This window comes from Callionymus lyra, chromosome 2 (genome assembly GCF_982586985.1).
Source record: "Callionymus lyra chromosome 2, fCalLyr1.hap1.1, whole genome shotgun sequence".
Classification (NCBI taxonomy): Eukaryota; Metazoa; Chordata; class Actinopteri; order Syngnathiformes; family Callionymidae; genus Callionymus; species Callionymus lyra.
In genome coordinates, this window is record NC_141819.1 from 40,862,034 (window position 1) to 40,883,172 (window position 21,139).

A 21,139-nucleotide genomic window follows, 5' to 3' on the forward strand; every position below is an offset into this window, starting at 1 on the left:
AGTGTTTTCATTAATTGTTTGATTTCTAGCAAACAATTGACTAAGCTGCTCAGCCTCTGGGGCTCAGTTGGAATCAAAGAGCAGTAGAGCTGGATGTCATCAGCAAAAATGTGGTAAGAAACATCAGGAAATCTCTGAATGATTTTACCGAGGGGAATCAAGTACAGCAAAAACAATAAAGGACCCAGAACAGAACCTTGAGGGACTCCACACAACAGATCCACTGATTCAGACCTCATTTGATTGGCAGATAAACTGAAACTGCGCCCAGAAAGGTATGACAAGAACCACTGTAACACAAACCCAGACAGTACCACTTCATCCCTCAGTCTTCTTAGCAGGATCTGGTGATCAACTGCGTCAAAGGCTGAGGACAGATCCAAGAGAACCAGATGAGCGTATTTACCTGAATAATAATAAATATAATATATAATTAAAGTAATTATTATAGAAGCTGTATTGTATTTTGTTCTTACAATGTCTGTGAACTATTTATATTTGTAGTGTCCTATTACGACATTTTTCAAATTCTATTTTTCTTTTTTAGAAGCTGAACATATTTAGAAACAGATGATCAGGTTTCTACATATTTAAATTAGACACGTTTTATGAATACTCATAATATTTCATAAATTTGCAAAATAAAAAACATGAACCTCATTAAGTCATCCAGTAATTTTTTTTATTTGTGTTGCGTTTGTTACAAAACAAAACCACACTAGTCAAATGGCATTTTAAAAAAACATTTATTCAGTTGTTATGAAAATACATATAAAAAAAAAAAAACACAATTTAAAATAAATTCCAGTGTGCCTGAGGAAAAACACTTTTCAAAAATAAAATAAATTGCTGCAAAGTGGACAGAAATATCATATATGACCTTTTTAGTCAGTCACATTGTGTGATGAACTGATCACAACAAAAATGGTATAAATGCTCTTCTTATCTTTGGGTACGACTCATATTTGGCAACGTAAAGTTCATGACAGAGCTGGGCAGCCAGAGCTTGGTTGAAGAAAACATACAGAACCACAAGCCACCAGGTTAATGAATGGCCTCCATAAACTATGCTGAATGAAGTGTAAATCAGCAACTCAGCAAAGTAATGAGGACACGAAACCAACTGAAACAAGCCTCCATTTGGTATTTTGTGAGCAAGGGTCTCCACCAAACCTATAAGACAACAAAACAACAAAGTAAATAATTGGTTACTAGGTTTTCACAAGAAAGAATCACAAACCTTTGGGGAAATTGGCAATGAAAATAAAGTATTGAAAAAAAAAAATCAATAAAATGATAATATAGTAAAACTGTGAAATAACTAGTCAAAAATAACAGATCAGATGAAATGGCAAACAACACTTTTCTGGCTCATGAAGGGATTTCAATGCAATAAAATAAACTGTTTTTAATGTACAAATAGAGCCATATTTACCTGATTTCCCAGTGCGTAACCCAGCCAGCAGCACCATACACTGATGTTGTAGCAAAGACGCAAATAAAAAGAGCCCAATTCCGACAACATGGTACCAGTTCAGACCATCACCTAGAAAGAAAAGACACATGCACCATTGTGTATCATGAACACACACTAAAAGGATCTTACTCTGGTCTTACCTTTAGACTCTTCATCTGAACATAGTACTGTCAACCCCAACACAATGTAATATCCTACACCAAACAAGTACTGTGCCATGTGTATGGATCCATTAGAGAAAACACTGACAAAAAGGCACTCTAGCAGCCTCCTGAGAGAGTGAATCCAGACCAGAAGCTGTACCAGTAAACTGGAAAGGCCTGGGAAAAAACAGTAACTTAACTAAAAAAAAGTCATCTGGTTCCTCTTAATATCTTACCATGTGATTCATTGTTGGAGGAACTTCTTAAGACACTGCACAGGGAACTCAGCCATCTGGGATATGACTGGTTGAGGCACGCCAGGATCAGAAAGCCATTCCATATCACAGAGATAGCATAGAAGTGCCAGAACCACCTGATTCACAAAAACAAGGAAGACTATTTCTATTATTTACTGATACATCTTTTTGGTAATCCGATTATTCGTGGGTTAAAATGAACACCTGAATAAACTTTGGCTAAAGAAATAGCTAACGATATTATTGGATATCATACGTTTGTGACTTAAAAGTACTGTTAAAAATACAATTTACCTTTTAGGAATGTCAAATACACACAACCAGGAGTCACGTATCAGAGTTTGTTTGGTTTTTCCATATCGGATAATATCCTCGAAAAATACGAGCCAGCGAGAATTCTGGAATTTTCTAGGCAGCAGCACTGATACTTTATGCAAAACGAAAGCGAGTAGGAAGGATAGCGCAAGTATTGACCACAAAATATCAAGGATATTGAAACTGGAAAAGACTAGTGTCATATTTGAAAATGTGGTTTATTTGTTTTGTGTCACATCGAAAAGGGTTCGGCTAGAAATCGTTGGTTCCGCTTGTAGAGAAAAGAGAGACAACAACAACACTGGTACATTCTAACCCCACGTAAATGTTAGGATCAAGATCTAGTGGAAAATATTTGTTAACGAGTTGTTATTATTGTTTGGTTAAATAACTGCTATGTATTTATGATAACAGCAGGTAAGATTACTTGACCCTTTTTGTGATTTATTAAAAACTATTGAGGATATTAAAAAACTCAATATCAAATGGAATATGACGCTGATGATTAAATAACAATCAAATAAATTAATATTGCAATGAAATTTGTCTTTGAATAATTGTGTTATTCATCATATACGAACTTTTGGATATAATTTAATCGTGCTAAACTAAGCATAAAAGCATAAAATGATAAATGTGATTCAGTGACAAAAAATTATCCTAAAACGAATAAACTTCCATTCAATCTACATAGTGACTATGTCAAATTGTCCAAAGCTGAACCTGTGCCATCTAGTGGTGGTAAGCCCATATTACAACAAATTAAAACGGTAATTAAAAATGTAAGTATGTTTTTTTTCCACCCCTCGATCTATGTCTCTATATTATGTCTACGAACACAATGTCAGATCTTCCTATTAAAAAATGTCTACTAGCTTATTTTTATTTTCTTATCTGGGCCAGATCAACTTGAATAAAGTTGCTGGATTTTTGAATAACTGACCAGTCCAGGGTTTTGCTGAGCTATCTACTCACACATGTTTTTCTCCATCAGGTCTAGTCAGCTATCTGTCAGAGGAAAATAAGGCTGTTTGTGTGAAAGAGGCGAGCAGCTCTTTGAGGCTGTAGATTCCAGGATGTCTTTAAGAGGAGCGCTGTATCCTGCCTGAGGAAGTAGGGACTGTTTCCTGTTTCCTTCTGGTTCTGAGTACGTTTCCCCCTTCCGACTTTGCCAAGATTCTTGTTTGTAGTAAAATATTCCAATCAAACAAAAAAGTTTGTAGTTTAGACCTCTGTCACTGAATCATGAGATCATGTGTGAAGTGTAACCAGGGCACCTACAAGGACTAATAATAATAAAATTAGTTATTTTCTTGACTCTGCTGTCTTGAATTTTACATTCCACACTTTTTGGTTTGTTAGGAATAGCAATATAGGTTAAGTCAAACATCACCTCTTGGCTTCCCATTCTAACTTTATTTAACAAATGGACCCAAACAATATTTAGGATTATTATTTATCATTTTAAATGATTTACATCATGCATTTTATCTTCTTATTTAAATCACTGTAGAACAAAGTAAAAATAATTAAACAGTGTCAGAAAACAGCAGTTTCCAAACGGAAACGTGGAAAAGGTTTTGTGTCCATTTGATGAGGAGTGCCCTACAGGAAGTTCTGTTCTTCAGGGGCAGACCTTTTTTTTAGCTGTCTCTGTAGACATGACCAGGTCAGGAAACATGTGGACCCATCCTAGAACAACCTGTCATATTTCCAAACCATGCTGGTTTCACAACATGGAGCATATGATCAATGTCCTTCTGCTTATATTAAGCGTGGAACAAAGTCAACTTGAATTTGCTCCTTGGCAGAAGTATGTACTTTCTCAGTGCTTTCGTTAAAATTATGTTGCATGTGCTAAATATTGAATTTTGTAAATTCTCATTAATAACAGTAGTTTGAATCTTGATTTAATAAAACAAAACAAATGACAATGTTTTAAAGGTCAGTTTTATTAACTCTAGTCCACAAATCGCGTACATTTGTCATATTATACTAAATATTTAAAGGTGTACACTCGATAAACATTTACATTTCCCTCAGATAACTGAGTAATGAAAGTATATGTGATTAAGGATGAGCTATTTATACTGTCAACAGGATATATCATATAATTATGAGTCATCATTTTTGTGTAAGAGTTTTTTCTTTTAACAACAATATGAAGTAATTTATGATGTTATTATGTTGTTAATTTGTTATGATATTATTGGCTCCTCCTCTACATTATGCCTCACTCTCTCTCTCCCTCTCTCTCTCTCTCTCTCTCTCCACAGATCCACAGGGACAAACGTCTCACTCCACTGATTAACACGCTGCTGTTTGTCCACAGGCATCGACGACTCTGCTCTTTTCTCACCAAACTGGTGAAAAGAAACAAAAACAAAGCATGGATTCCTGATGAAAGTTTGGAATTACTCTTCTGAACTTTTTTTTGATTCACTGACCAAGTGGCTGCTCAGATTCGGACGATGGCTCGTGTGGTCTCCACAATACCTCTTTTGGGTCTTACTCTGGAAATATGTGCTATTTTTGGTAAGACTTTTTCATTTAAAAATGGGATTAATGATAGAATAAAACTGTATGAATACTAAACAGAATATGTTTTCATGTTGGATTGTCCATCAGAAACATGAATTAGCAAGTATGGGATATAGTAGAGAAGTTTTCAAAAAGGTTTTTTTGGATTTGTTTGCAAGGAAATTAAGTTGTCAAATCACAGCGCAAAGAAGAATGTAATGAAAAGTGATATAAATAATGTCCATATTTAGTAGCACTGAACAGAGGAGCCACATTTAGATCTATTCTTGCTGACGTCAGATGGTAAAGGAATAAAGATTACCAAAAATATTGTCTCTCATATCACTTCAGTTATATAGTTAAGATATAACAGAATTATAAAATCAAACAACAAATTAAAATAGAGCAACATTTTCCAAGTTCACCTTGAAAGCACACATAAATGTACAGAATTTAAATCAAATTTGGACCTTCATAAAAACTGGTTGAAGGTCCCCCCAGCCTGCAGCTCTGTCTCCATAAGAATGGATCTCTGGGGCCCCACCAAAGCAGTTGAGTTTAAGAGCCCGTTTGAATCTAGAAACCACTTTTTTCTTTCTAACACTTACAAGGAAATTGAACTTTATTTTATTAATTATTATATTTACCCTTTTTGTTTTAGAGACATGTTTTTTTCCCCCTAAACTTGAGTCTGTGTGTGTGTGTGGGGGGGCCCGGCAGGGAGGAGCTGCTCTGCTGTATCCTCACAAACAGGAACCCCACCTATAGGCCACAGTGCCGGACTATTGAGTCTGACCCGGCTCTTCGTCCCCAGCTTCCTGTTTTGACACAACGCCACCATTTGCTTTCTGAAGCGTGGAAAAATGGCCTTGGTCACAGGAGTCAGAAAAAAAATGACTGATATGTTTTTTTCATCATATCTTAAATGGCTTGTAGAGCCAGACCTTTGTTTTATATTGTGTTGTGACCATTGTATCGTAATAGTTTTTCCATTTCCTTTAGCCATTGATCTGCGTTTTATGCCTGATCCACCGACGATGGACATCACTGGAAACCACCACATCAATAAGTCAGACAACCTTGAGCTGACCTGCAGGTAGGAAAACACATGGTCTGACCTTGGAAAGCTCAACTCTTGACGTGGTCTTGTTCTGACAGAGGTCGCCAGTACCTGAAGTGGACGACACCTCCTGCGGGTGACCACTTCTCCACCAGTGACTGCAGTGGATCTGGGCTCTTCTGCAGCAGCCTGCTGATCTCTAACGCCACGGTGAATGAGACGGGAGAGTACAGGTGCTCCTACAAAGACCTGAAAGCCGAAGAGGGCAAGACGTCAACCGCTGCCTACGTGTTTGTCAAGGGTATGAAGAAATTGCAAATGTATAACATAAAAATGTAAACTTCAAACACAAAACCTTTACTAGCATTTTTTAAAAATACAATAATATTTATTTTTAGAGAAAATGTTTCATGAAGGCTCATCAACTAATACGTAGCATGCTGCTTGTGTAAAACCAAACTTGTGTTATTTAATTGTATATAATCAAACTTCCAACCAACATTGTAGTTGTTATGTTGAAAATATCAACGTGGAAAATATTTTTCATTGATTTAAGTCAATGATCTGACAGGCCACGTAAAATCTAGAATTTATTTATATTTATTTATTTATATTGTACTCTTATTTAAGTATTTTTCTATATTTTTCTATTATAAATCTTTTTTTCCCATTTGTGTGTGTGCTTTGCTTATTGTATAAAATTTCTCCATGTGGGACTAATAAAAGGAAATCTAAAAAAAAAGATTTGGTGGGCTGGATTTGGTCTCAGACCTTGAGATTGACATGTGTGGTCTATATTGTGTAAAATGGCTGCAGACGTAGTAGTTAATATAGTTAGTTCAGAATCGTTAGTTAGTTAGTGATTATAAACAATGCACTTTCTTTAGTTGCTTTCTTTGACTATTGTGAACTTTGAGATAATACTTTATATGTATGACTCAAACACAAATATTGGAGTTAAAATCAAGATTAACTTTGTCATACTTAACAACCTATCTGACTGTGTTTTGACTTTAGATCTCAAGGTCCCCTTCGTACCGTCGGAGAAAGAATACGACGTGGTGTTCATCCGTGAGGGCGAGCGAGTGATCATCCCGTGTCGAGGATCAATGGAGAATCTCAACGTCACCCTTCACACTGTAAGATCCAGTCATGACACAATCACACAGAACTTCTTATCCATAATGTCTGCCACATGGAATCTTATCATAAGAACCCTCTTGAACTGAAATTAGGACTTTTTATCATCGTCTAAACAGATTTATATGCTTCAATATTTGTTCTGAGATTGAGTTCAAAGTCTGTAATTGTCCATTTCTGTCAGAAGTATCCAAACAAGGATCTCACTCCGGAGTCTTTGTGGGACCCCAAGACCGGTTTCACCATCCCTAGTCACCAGATCAGTGGCGCCGGTGTGGTTTACTGCCAGACTCGTGTCGAGAATGAAACGTTCAAATCGCCACTCTACATAGTGGTAGTTGTGGGTAAGTAGTCATCGTTTTACGGTTTATTAACGTGTCTTCTTAAATGTGAAGTGAGGGAGTGACAAGTCCAGGAGAGAAAGTCAAGTGTCTGGGGAGAACAATGGTCGCCGTCTGACTGGTCTCTCCTCCCTTTTCCGCAGGATACAAGATCTATGACCTCACTCTGACCCCCGATAAGATCCAGCTTTGTGTGGGGGAGCGTCTGGTGCTGACCTGCACTGCCCACACTGAGCTCAAAGTGGGTATCATGTTTAACTGGACTCACTCTGGAGATGCTCTGGTCAGTATCGAAAACACTTGTTCATAGTAGCAAAGACTAAAGACTGCCTGTTGCTTATTCTCTTCTCTTTTATTATTTCTTCTTAATTGGACGCTGGGTTTTTTTCCCTCAGTCCTCTGACTACAGCTCCAGCCCGGTTCACAAAGCTTCCTACAAGAAGAAGCTGTGGAACTCCTTGGAGATGTCCAACACGCTCACCATCGACAACGTCACAGAAGAACATGCTGGAAAGTACACTTGTACTGCCTCTAGTGGCCAGATGGAGAAAAGCACTGAAGTGATTCTTAAAGTTTATGGTAGGTCTACTGATAAATTCACAAAGTATGTAAGTGTTTTTCTCCTTTCTATCTCAAAAATCATATTCATCTAAAATTGTGGCTATAGACTGGATACGTAGTATCTGTGCCTTCACTCATGTTTTTTAGGCCAATTCCCAAGTAGTGGCCATCTTTTAAATGTAGTTTCCCAGTTTAGCCCGACTCTGGGCAAGAGGAAGATTTTGTAGGACTGAATTATAATTGGGTGTTGAGACCAACACTTGAGCTAAATAAATACGTTAAAGTATGTTCAAAAGGGAAACTTTAGGAAGAAATCCCTGTACATCCCTATGTGTGCTGATAGTCAAAATAGTAAACCTCTGTTACTGTAAAGGACTGGTTTGATGTACAGTATATTCACGGAATGACCTTCAAACAAAAACATTATTCTACTTTTTTTTGTGAACCCTAGACTGAAATAAGTGTCTTGACGTGTCAAGAGTCACAGGATTAGTTACTGCAGATAAAATACCATGTTTTTTTTTATGTAATAAAACACAATTACAGTAAGAATCAATAGAAAATAAATAATGCCTTACAGACTGGGGGTTGGGAAACACTGCTAAGATCTTTTCCACCCCTGGAGACCAGCTCATATTAGGACAACACATCTTTGCTTTATATCCCCATGAATTGTAAAAGAAAATCTAATTTAGAGACAGTATACACACCATCCTTTGGTGGCATCACAACATCGAATTTCAGGACAAACATCATGGCAGGAATATCAGCAGAACACTTAAAACCTAAAGTTGAACATTCTATCAGAAGTTTTCAGGCAGAACCTTGTATTAAAAGTAATACAAAAGATAAGAAATTGTAGGCATAGGTGAATGGTACCAAAACATGCTTTATGTGCAAAGACAATGTTTAGTTTTATTTATATCTATTAGTTTCTTAGAACCACACATAAACATGTATAAATGCACTCTTGTGGCTCTAGACATTTTCAGTCAGATATTAAAACACAATTTACAAGTAATAGCGCAAAACATCACAAAGGAAAACATTTTTAAGACAAAGCATTGTCTTCCTTATTTTCCTTTTTCCTTTCTTACTCACACTTTTAGCTTTCTCATTTTGTGTGATTGTATACTATTTCACAGAAAAGCCCTTCATTGACATTAAGGAGCCAAGGACGAAGGTCTGGGAGGCGACTGTCGGACGGACATTTGCTTCCACCACCATCAATTTATCAGCGTATCCAGCGCCCAGTTTCAAATGGTAGACTCTTGAATGTGAATGATGCATGTTTATGTTTATTTTGACTCCATTTGTCTGGGTCTAGGTTGAAAAACAACCTCCCTTTGAAGACAGACTACAGGATCAGCCAGAAAAAAGATGCACTCACTATTCACGGGGTGACAGAAATGGATGCTGGGAACTACACCATAGTTCTGACTAATAAAGGAGCAGAGCAGAGGCTTTCCGTTCAGCTTGTGGTCAATGGCAAGTACTGATTTAGTCGACGGTGATCAAGAGGCGAATCTGATGGTGCTGTCTTCCACAGTTCCTCCTTATATCATCGACAAGGAAGTGGCCACAGACACTGACATCTTCCCATATGGAAGCAGCCCCTCGCTCAGGTGCACAGCCCGAGGGTATCCCATACCAACCACCATCGAGTGGCAGTGGATGTCGGAGGAAGACTGTCGTCAGGGGTTTATGTAAGTCTTCTTCCTGTTGCCCAGAAAACAAGGTCTTATTTTCATGCCATTCATCTGTGACTCATTGTCAACAGGTTGTTGATGTCGCTCAGGAATAGTGCATATGGTGTTGTTGACAAAAACATTGAAGGACACAATAAGAGTCTGATAAGCAGATGTGATTACTGCGCCACACAATGCTAGACATTTTTCTAAAATATTATTCCAGAATCCAGTTTGATTCGAAAGCATCTGTTGTATTTGGTGGCTTCCTTTCCAAAGTTACACAACATCTTCTTTGTGGTGAAAACACAACCGGGACAGCAGACCGTCAGAGATGAGCAGGTTTCTTATCTTGCGGCTCCACGTCTGAGCGCTTCCTTAGTCAATTCTACTCCACATTTCCTGTTGTTCCTTCCTCACTGGCTGTCAGGAGGAGACTTTCCTGCACAAGCAGCAGAAAAAAGCCCAACCACTTGGGCTCTCACGAGTTTGCAAACAACAATTTGAAGTCAATTTTATTTAGTAAATGACATTTATTTAAAGGTTCAAGGTTTTTTCTTCTACTTAGCTTATTTAATGACTCACAAACAGCTGTTTTTTTTCAGACGATCAAACTTTCAGATTTTGCAAAAGTTGAGTTCAATCTGTTTAACTGAACTCAGAATATCATTCCTCTGATCTGAGGAAATTATGTTGGTCATTTCAGAAAATATCTCCAAAACAGTTGAAAACACATAAACTGTTAAAACCGTTAAATCTTAATAATTGAACAATCAAATGGTTGTTTGTAGTTTTCTGAATCATCATCTGGATCAACACAGAAATGTGAAATGCCTTCTTCAGGTTAGAACAAAACTATAAAACTGATCATAGCAGACATATTTCATTTGAAATGATTGATCACTGGTTTGAATTTAAAAATAATTGTCGAAGTACTTGTTTTTCGAACCTTATGTTCTCTTAAGTTCTTTCAACATATTTTTGTGATTTAGATAATAGTTAATAATATTTAGTAATAGTTAAAATAAATGATATGTTTTTAATGTTTTTATGTTTTATATGTTTGCTTGAGGGCCGCAAATTTCCCAGGCCATACTTTTATCCACAACATCAATGATACTTTCTTTTCCAACTCATTTTTTTGGTTCTTCTGTCTTGTAGTTCCAAATCGGAGGTGCAGATCTCTCGGTGTACGGCCTGGAGAGACATCAACAACACCACCGGTCACAACCACATAGAGAGGATCTCCGAAGACACTGAGCAATCCCAGATGGTAATCGGGATCTATCCGTGAACGTTATTGAGATTGCCAGATGAATCATTTCATAACTATTTCAGAAAATCATGAGTTCGGTGAAGATTCAAAAGGCAGAGGTTCACGGCATCTACAGATGTAAAGTGCACAACAAAGTTGGAGAAGATTCACGCATCATCTTTTTCCACGTGACCCGTAAGATTTACCGTCGATTATCAATATTTCGTTCTGGTTTTAATATTTATAATGGACTGCAGGTACTCTAGAGTTAACTGTGTCTCCATCTGATGAGCCTCTGGAAGAAGACCATGTGGTCCTTCGCTGTAAAGCCGATAAGCTTCTCTACACAAACCTGGCCTGGTTTCGAGTGAACAACACGGCAGATATGGGCCACTTTTCATCCGTGCAGCCGTGTCGCTCTCTGCCCCTGCAGACCTCGTTGAGTCAGGTCATGCTGAGCAGTTCACAAGGCACTAACGTCAGTCTGGACCTCAGGCTGCCCAACGCATCCCAACATGATGAGGGACTGTACGTCTGCCAGGTGGAGAACATCAAGACCAAGGAGAGAACCTGTTTGCTACGTCAGCTCTCTCTCAAGAGTAAGTCCTTTTATATAGACAGTGATTCCTTATCAGTTGGACAAGTGAACAAGACACTAAATGGTTAACAATAACAGCCTGATTCCACACATTTGACTCTCTTCATCCTCTAGTTCTGGTCTGTGTGATGTTCTTATTCTGTAAGAATTCAAATTAAACACCTTTAATAATGCAACTTTTGTTAAAATAAATGGAACTTCTTTTTTTTTTCAAGTTAATGGTTAGCTTAATTGTTAGCAACAGATTTTGAAATAAACTTAGTTCTGGATCACACTTTAAGTGACTTGAAGTCATGATTTCAAAGAATAATTTTACAAGACTCCCTTGGAGGTGGTATCTTCTTACTGAACAAATAATCTTCACATTTTTGTAAACATGTAAACCTACATCATCTGTGCTCTCAAAAAAGTAACTAAACTAAAAACTAGTGACATTATAGACAAAGACATAGGCATGCTCAGACTCCCATGGTTTCACATTTGAGACCATGTGAAATGAAAAAAATAAATGTCACCGTCTACCGAAGCGTCACTTAAATGAATGTGATTAATGGTCATTTTGAAAAACTCCAATTCTAGTGCACATACTGTCTTAGTATGCTACAACCACAACAATTTTCTTGCTGTTCCAGGGTTACATTTGTGCTGTCTAAAAAACAGTCTAGAAAACGTGAAAACAAAAACAAGCTATTGCTGAGTAAAGGAAGTTGTTGCTACAGCCCCAAGGGTGCACCACTGATAGAGGAAGAGGTGCATATAGATTATATGATAAATATCATTTCTGCCATCAAAAATTAATTTCTTTTCACACGTTCTTTAGGCCTGAAAGCAGCAAGAATCATGAACAATTTTTCAGACCACAAAGTCAACGTGAGCGCCACCATCGTTCTTCTTTGTAATGCCACTGGGACCCCGACACCCACCGTGCTGTGGATGAAAAACAACCAGACAGTGGCGGAGGGTTCAGGTAACACAAACACGAACACGGACAAGGATGAAAACTTTGTGCAACTATGGCATGTACCTTTTAGGTGTGATTCTTGGCCAACTCAACCATGTTCTGACCATCCAGCGAGTGAAGAAAGAGGACAGCGGCCTCTACACCTGCACCGCCTGCAACAACCTCGGCTGTGATAGCTCACACACCTACTTGTCGACCGAAGGTCAGTCTTTGTTGTCAGCGAGCCAGTGCTGCTAATAATACCTCAATAATGTCAGCGAGAGATGAAGAACCGCTTCCTGCACTCAAAATATATCATGTTTGGAGGAGGGTTTTTATTTCTTGGTCAAACTCATCATAAAGATTTACTTCAAGGCTGAAGGATTTTATGATGTTTCATTTCTCACTTCAAAGAATTAGTGTAAGAATAACTTTGCATCCGCATGAGGAAGTTGGCCCAGTTAGTTGACATCCTACTGGGTCTAAACAATAGACCGCAGTACAAAATTGGGAGGCCACACAGCTCTTCTCACCCGTTTCTAACCACCAGAATAACAAACCTGACGACCATCGCTGTCGACGTGACCTAGTCCTCGTCGACACATTTCTTTCTTTCTGGGTCTGGACTAAGCTGGATTTTTTCTTTTTGGTCTTATGTGTCTATGAAGGCCAAAAAGGCTAAAAATGGTTGCGTGTTAGATACATCATTTCATCACCACTTCATTTTTATTACTTCTACTGTTTTTTCTTTGTATCATTCCAAGAAAGATAGACAAACCTAGAGTAACAGCCTTTTAAAATTTGCAAGTCCTCCAATGTTTATTAGAAATTATCAAAAAATCTGAATTTTATTTCGAAGAAATTCCAATCCATCCAGCCACCCTTTTTTTTTTACGGCTTATTCCCTTATGGGAGTGGCGGGGACTGAAGCCTATTCCAGTTTCCTTGGGCGAGAGTTGGGGGACACCCTGAACAGGACCAGGACACTAAGACATATGACAATTTTAAAACCTTTTTTTTTTTTAAATAGCTATTTACTGAATGGTATGCTTTTGTTGATTAAGCCCCCCCCCCAAAAAAAACAGTTGCTGTGAAGTTCTCTTCGCTGTGATTTTCATATTTATTTATTATTTTATTAAGGATGATTTAAGGTCAGCCTTCGCCTTTTTGCTGTGTATTTTGAGTACAGAAGACATTGTCCATATAGAAACCATCAAATAAAGTAAAATAACATAAGCTTGTCTAAACTAAGGTGCAGAGGACAAGACTAACGTGGAGCTGATCGTCCCCATTGGCTCTGTAGTCATCGCCATGTTTTTCTGGCTGCTCATCGTCTTCGTCATCCGTGGAAGAAAGAGGGTAAGACCTTTCCCCGATTGGAAGTAATCATGCAGAGACAATGGTGAACAGTGTCGGCTGATGAGAGGTGACTGCCCTGGCTCTGTGTGGCTGCTTGTCTTTGTGTGCGGCAACAACACAGAACATTTCTGCCTCGTAAGTCACGTAGACGAGCAGGAACTGAGTGAACCCCTTTTTTTATTCTCATGCTAACAGCCAAAGACAGTTTTGTGTAGTTAAATTGAACAAAGACGAGCTTGTCATGATCACTTCTCTCTCCCCTAATTTTAGTCGACTGGAGGGGACGTAAAAACCGGCTACCTGTCCATGATTCTGGACTCGGAGGACATGCCCATGGACGAGCAGTGTGAAAGACTCACCTATGACGCCAATAAATGGGAATTTCCGCGGGATAGACTGAAGCTCGGTGAGACACACACGTGCATGATAGTGTTGAGTTGAAGTGCGTTTGTGTTTTCAGATCTATGTATGTATCATTGGCCCGTAGAGTGGAGTCCATAGCTTCACAATAAGCTCTATTCAGTAATAATGATTTAAGAGTTTATTATAACTATACTATAACTATTTCATGAATATTTTTACGTCATAACATCACATACAATTCTAAAATATTTCTTTACAATCAGACATTTTAAAGTGGTTGGCCTGTGACCCAAGTCAAACCCAGCTCTGGATCAGATTGTGCTGATTGTGTCCCTGAGCAAGATACCTAACGATGATGGTGAGCTGGCACACCACGTTGCGGCCTACTGCCATCAGTGTGTTAAAGGGTAAAAAATTGGAGACCTTCTGGGATCATTCCAAGCTGTAGATAAAAGCATCTTCTTAATGCATAAATGGACTGAGAAAAGTGCTCTACAAATATAAAAAAAAAAAAGTATAACAGAAATCAAACACTTGTTAGCTGATAATTTTTGTGTGTCATATAGACATTATATTTATCATATGATCATTGTTTACTTCATGTGATAAATTTATGTGATCGTTACGCATGGATGTACGTCATGTGAACATTGTAAAATGTGTAAGCTGTACTTTTTATGTGTACTTTCATCAATAATGGCTGACTTATTAGCATTTTGTTTACAACATTAACATTATTTTTGTCCTGTGATCTTTATTTATGTCGTTCCTTCATTTATTTTCTACCGCTAATTCCCTTATGGAGGGTGCCTGAGCCCCCCTGAATAACGTTATTAATAATCAGACTTGATTTGGTTAATTTAGGAATCTAATGGAAAAGATTTGACTATTAAGATCTCAATGGCAAAATTTTACTTTTTTGTTTAAATTCACTGTAAAATGTTCTGTGCTGCAGGTGACCCACTGGGTCGTGGGGCGTTCGGCCAGGTTGTGGAAGCTGCAGCCTTTGGCATTGAAAAGATCGCCACCTGCACCACTGTTGCAGTGAAGATGCTAAAAGGCAAAGTTTACCATTTATTTCATCATCTCACGAATACAGAATGAAACCATTCTTGCTTTGCACCACAGAGGGTGCCACGTCCAGTGAATACCGTGCCTTGATGTCAGAGCTAAAGATTCTCATTCACATTGGACATCATCTGAACGTCGTCAATCTGCTGGGAGCCTGTACAAAACCTGGAGGTGAACCATTTTACCTGATCACAATTTGACTCAAAAAACAAGTCTCATGGCCTAGCTTTAAAAAAGCAGATGAAAAGTGCTAAGGTAACATGCTCCCTGCATTTAAAGTAATATCTTCAATTAGGTGTTACCTTTTAATTTCTGGATTATAATTACAACAATAACACACATATTTTATAAAAAAAACAAACAACAAAAAATACGTTTTTTAACCTTCTCAAATATTGATTCTGTGTATATGGAAAACATTTGGGTTTATGGTGGCCATTGGATAATTCATGTCTAAAGCGATTAAAAAATGTAAAAAATCTTGAATCCAAGACAAAAGTAAATGCAAATTGATTGAAAATAAAATGAGTTAATTCATTCTGAATGAATAGGAAACACATAATATCTATAAAAAGGGAAAAAACACTAAACCAGACCAGCCACATTTTTTAAGGTTCCAAAGTGTTTTTGATCAAGTATACAGCTCAATTAATCTGTAGGAAAAGTGGTTTTAAGGTCATAACATGGTACAATTGAATAGACATTTGGCACAATATAAAGTGTTTCATTATTTTGAAATGTATTTGACTGAGAGATAATTCACTAATTTCTTGTTAAAACAATTTTGACAATACGATCTTTCTTTAAAATACATATACCTTCTATTTCATCACGACCCAAAGTGAGTTTGTAAAACAAGGTTATGAAACAGAAAAGACAAACTCACCTTCAAGAACTTTAGATGATAATAGTGTATATATGCTATTCACCATTGACTGTGTCCTCAGGTCCATTGATGGTGATTGTGGAATACTGTAAACATGGAAACCTCTCTAGCTACCTGAAGAGCAAGCGGAGAGAATACAGCCCATATAAGGTGAATGTGATTTCCTCACACCACTGATCGATGTCGACATGCATGAATGGTCAATGTTTTATTTGTAATAATCAGAGGAAGAGACTCGACAGCCAGAGGTTGTCTCCGGCTGAGGAGGATGTCACTGAAGGAGATCTGGGTCTGGGGATGAACGCCCAGCTTGAGATCTCCACAGGAACAGCCGTCTGTTCCAAAATTTTGGACAACAGTGTTCATGCCCAGGAAGGTAAATCCGCCCCCAATTGTTGGACATTGTTGTATCGTATAGTTTGATTTGTTCAACTTTCCTTGTGACTCCAGAGAGCTCAGACGAAGACCATCTCACCATGGAGGACCTGATTTGCTACAGCTTCCAGGTTGCCAAAGGAATGGAGTTTTTGTCCTCTCGTAAGGTAAAAAAGAAAACAAATGGCGACCTAAATAGGGCAGCATAGGTCAGATGGTAGCGTGGTAGTCTTGTGTCTAAGAAGTTGGTTTAATCCCAGCTTTCCATTATTAAACATAGTAGAATTGCATATCTTGGTAGTAGTTTCTGAGGAGGTTTGTGATGGTATTTGGGATGTGGAAGAAGACATTAGCTAGATCCAGTAATAAGCCATCAAGGTCATCTAAACCCTGATTGCTCCTGAAATAAAAATCTAGCTGCACTGCGTCACAGCCTACTGCCATCAGTGTGTGATTGTGTGCCTGAATAGTTGTCTTAGTGTGAAAATGTTCCATTATATCCAAGTATCATTGTAGGAGCTAATATTTGTATTTCCTCTGTAGTGCATCCACAGAGATCTCGCCGCAAGAAACATCCTGCTGTCAGAGAACAATGTGGTAAAGATCTGCGACTTTGGACTTGCACGAGACGTCTACAAAGATCCAGACTATGTGCGCAAGGGAGATGTAAGTGTTGTCAACTGATGCATTGATTGCCAATACTGCCATTTCCTACAATTATCCTTTTTTTATTAGGCTCGACTCCCCCTGAAGTGGATGGCTCCTGAGACTATCTTTGATCGTGTGTACACTACACAGAGTGATGTTTGGTCTTTCGGGGTCCTTCTCTGGGAGATCTTCTCGCTGGGTAAATTGAGCTGTATTCGGTTTAGAATGACAAACTGTGGATTTTCAAATGTAGCCCTTTAATCTCTCAATATCTAGATTCAGTGACAATCTAGATAAAATATTATGTGGAGGGTTATTCTACCTAACAGCAAACAAAACAACAACCTTGATTTACAGAATTATTTTTTATGGGTTGGTAATGTAAAGCTGAAATGACCTTTTTTCAACTAACAACTAAGAGCAACTAAATAACATCTTCACACCATAAATACCCTTAAAGAAACAGTGTATCTGTAATATCCAGATAGGTTGGTATGTAAAATTGCTGAATGTGCATAAATCAAAAATATATACTTAAAAAAATAAACAGTTTTTTAAACCTTTATTAAGGGCTAATTCTATGTGGGAATTTCTCAACATGAGGAAATTGATAGTGTTCTAAACATCATTCAAAATATGACATTTATATTTACAACATTTGCAAAATGTATTGAATAACTAAACACATACACACCTCTACGCATATTTGAGTGGTGATTGTTTAACATTTATTTCGACCCATGTAGAGTTTACTTTTTACACTATATTTTTAATTATTCTTTAAGTTACCTTAACAGAAACAAGCGTGTTGACATCTCAAGGGTCACAGGCTGCTATGACTGATACTCATATTCTGGTCTTGATATAAAGGTCAATCAGTGACCAATATACAGCCTCGACCTGGTGGTTGGTTTCCCGCCTCTATAATCACATCAATACATTATCAAACATCAACACACTATCTTCATTCAATATTACCAAAGACCAAACTGACAAAGGTTGTCTTGAATATGTCATGAATTCAGTCTCAATCTAAACTTGTCCCCGCAGGAGCTTCTCCATATCCTGGTGTTTGCATCGACGAGTCTTTCTGCAGGAGGCTTAAGGAGGGTACCAGGATGAGACCCCCAGAATATGCCACCACTGAGATGTGAGGCGATCGACGATAGTGAGAACACAACATAGCCAACTAGAGAGCTTAAGGAGAGTTTTGTGTGTGCAGCTACCAGACCATGTTGGACTGCTGGCTGGCTCATCCCACTGACAGACCAACGTTTGCAGAGCTGGTGGAACATCTGGGAAACCTGCTACAGGCCAGCGTGCAACTGGTAGGTCTTTTGCTTTGAAGGAGAAATTGAAATGCAGCGAAATTGAACTGTTTAATTAAAAACATGCATTTATCAGTAGTCGGTTTTATGGCTTTCATAGCAATGTCTAACATTCTCTTCGCTCAGGATGGGAAGGACTACATCCCACTGACGAAAGACAGCCAGGCAGAAGCAGCTCCCAACATCAGGGACCCCTACAACAGGCAGCAGAGTCAAGAGATGTTGGAAGCTCAGCTTCATTATGACAACGCTCCAAGCTTGGGGTCAGAGTCACTGCTCTCTTCTTAAAGTCCAAGTGTTGTATTCTCAGTCTTAACCTCTTATCGATTACAGACCTTCACTGTCAGTTGACGGGTGCAGCAGGCCGCTCGGTGTGAAGATGTTTGAACACAACCCAGCGCAACACATGGTCACGGTGAGTACAGTTGTGTTTTAGGTTTATATCATGTCTTGTCCAATTTTGCTAAATGTGACCATAAAAACATTCAGTACATGAATGTTTTTATTCATGCACTGGCTGACATACCAGGCACTGTCTGTAAGTCAGGTAGATTTGCCTAGTAAAGTTCTGAGTAAAGAAAAGATATAAATTAATTAAATATAAAAGAAAAGAATATGTAAAAGGATAATATTAAAATACATTTGAAAACCAAAAGAGGAGTAGGAGAGAAGAGAGTAAATTCAGGTGTACCATGGGCCTTACACTGGTCGAAATACTACTTATACTACTATACTACATACTACATATGGTTTAAATGTCAACAAAATAATTTTACAGAATAGAAAAAAGTACAGTGATACAGTACAGGCCAAAAGTTTGGAGGTACCTGGAATCATTCTAGGTTTTGGTTATTTTCTGGAATAACTTATCTTCATTGCTTAAAGCCATGGTTGTCACTGGTGTATCTTTACTTACCTGATCGGTTATTTCTACAGTTGTCAATAGGGCTGTCACCAGATGTGTGCAAAACACATCTGATTTAAGGACACACTTGTAAAGGGAAAACTATTTCAGTTGACTTTATCTTTAAGGTCATTAAGAGAATGCCAAAAGTGTATAAAGTGCAAATAAAAGGATGGCTACTTTGAATGAACTACAATGCAACATATGTTTAGTGTTTTTTAAAACATTTTGTTAAAAACATAATTCAACATCTTTTTATTCATAGTTTTTATGTCTTCGATGCGAATCCACAATATAAAATGTCATTGAATGAAAAGATGTGTTCAAATATTTTGGCCTGTACTGTATTTCTGTTTTACACATCAAATACTAGAATGTACAGTACTTAAATATTGTTTTTTATCATATCCATATCCTATAATGACTATGGAGTATTATTTGTCTTGTAGTTATTCAAAAGTAATCCAAAATAAATTTGTTCTATTTCTATTTGGGTCCCTTTGGTAGATCTGTAGATTAATTCATTATTTTCGAATACTGATAAAAATAAGCCATCTATGTGTTGATAAAGAAGCACATTTGCCTGACCTTTTTTTTTTCTCCTAATTTATCCATAACTTACAAACTGTCAGTGGAATAAGAACATTGATGAAAATATTTATGTACAGGAGCGCCACGGAAACAACTGTATGAGCTGTTCACCTGTGGAAGGGACTGATTTGAATCTACTGTCAACGACCCCTAACTTCAGGTGAGATCTAAATGTCATTAACTTGAGTCAGAGGTCTCCAACTGTTGTTCCTCCTCTCAGCCAAATGCTTCGCTGTAAGAGTAAAGAGTCTGTCGCCTCGGAGTCATCCAATCAGACCAGCGGATACCAGTCCGGCTACCACTCAGACGACACGGACACACCGATCTACGCGAACGAAGAGGCTATCATGAAGCACAGCATGCTGAAGAAGCCTCCGCAGTGCAACACAGTTGATAAATTCAGCGTTGAGATCCGGTACAGCACGCCACCTGTCTGAAGATGTCCCTTTAAAAACACCCTTTGAACTGCATGTACAGAATGTGTCACATTGTTAACTATAAAAACAGACACTCTTGGGATATTTTAATACAACTTCTGGGAGTCAGCGAAGTATGATAAGTGTTGAAGTGCAGCTTTCTTTGAACGTCCAGAGGAAGGCTATCGTGTTTGCACAGCCAGTGGAAGGTCTGTGGCGCCCAGACAAGAAGACACACCTTCTTCCTGAGGCACAATCCGTGTTGCAGGAAATGACAACTGGAATTTGAAGATAATTGAGTTGCTGGGACTTTTTTTTTTTCCTTTTGCCCTTTTTGTTCAGTCGGCACACTAAAATGCCAGAGGAGGAAGTGGTTTTGCAAGTACACTAATGTATATTAAATGTTTGGTATATCTGGTATTTTATTCAACTGAACTGGTAATTGTAACAACTTTTATTAAATAAATTGATGAATAACAGGGTTTTTGTGATTTTACTTGATGGAAATTTTCCCATGAATTTTTATACAAAACCTTGTTTATATCCCACACCCTTGTTTGTCTTCATCTCAAACAAAGAACACAATACTTTCTCAGCCTTGCCTTTATGTGTGTGCGTATGTGTGTGTACCTGCGTGTGTGTGTGTGTGGGGGGGGGCAAGGGGGGCGTGTTTGCGCGCCTGCATTGAAACAATCCTCATTGACTTTTTGTATGTTTTCTTAGGTGTGTTTAGTCATATGAGCTCTTGTTTTAAATGTCAGTGCTAATACAGTCCTTTAAAGTTTAGCAACAATGATCACTAAATTGAAGGATGCTGACAGATGAAGGCGCGAGCAGAAATGTTTTGTCTACAATCAGGGAAAACTAGCTTTGGTGATTAAAACTAACAAGAGGAAATGACCT

At 38.0% G+C, this 21,139-nt stretch overlaps 2 protein-coding genes across 3 annotated transcripts; one reads left to right on the plus strand and one right to left on the minus strand.

Moving 5' to 3' along the window:
* Positions 1-733: 733 nt before the first annotated feature.
* Positions 734-2,402, minus strand: srd5a3 (steroid 5 alpha-reductase 3). Its single transcript, XM_087785254.1, has 5 exons — positions 2,172-2,402; positions 1,857-1,993; positions 1,618-1,797; positions 1,436-1,546; positions 734-1,173 (listed from the first exon to the last, which is right to left on the minus strand). The coding sequence occupies exons 1-5, from the start codon at positions 2,393-2,395 to the stop codon at positions 914-916; spliced, it is 912 nt and encodes a 303-aa protein (XP_087641380.1). The 5' UTR covers positions 2,396-2,402; the 3' UTR covers positions 734-913.
* Positions 2,403-4,503: 2,101 nt separating this feature from the next.
* Positions 4,504-20,718, plus strand: kdr (kinase insert domain receptor (a type III receptor tyrosine kinase)). Of its 2 annotated transcripts, none has more exons than XM_087785251.1 (30): positions 4,504-4,727; positions 5,715-5,808; positions 5,871-6,073; positions 6,790-6,911; positions 7,097-7,256; positions 7,397-7,536; positions 7,649-7,832; positions 8,960-9,077; positions 9,142-9,302; positions 9,364-9,520; positions 10,664-10,775; positions 10,841-10,952; positions 11,015-11,356; positions 12,176-12,322; positions 12,387-12,518; positions 13,548-13,654; positions 13,925-14,060; positions 14,973-15,077; positions 15,146-15,259; positions 16,036-16,124; positions 16,200-16,350; positions 16,425-16,516; positions 16,893-17,015; positions 17,085-17,196; positions 18,048-18,147; positions 18,220-18,325; positions 18,452-18,588; positions 18,659-18,740; positions 19,898-19,980; positions 20,041-20,718. In XM_087785251.1, exons 1-30 carry the CDS (start codon positions 4,664-4,666, stop codon positions 20,255-20,257), a joined length of 4,002 nt encoding a protein of 1,333 aa, XP_087641377.1. In that variant the 5' UTR covers positions 4,504-4,663; the 3' UTR covers positions 20,258-20,718. The 2 variants fall into 2 exon arrangements, with proteins under 2 accessions (XP_087641377.1, XP_087641378.1); XM_087785252.1 differs by having other exon boundaries at positions 7,100-7,256.
* The last annotated feature ends 421 nt before the right edge of the window (positions 20,719-21,139 follow it).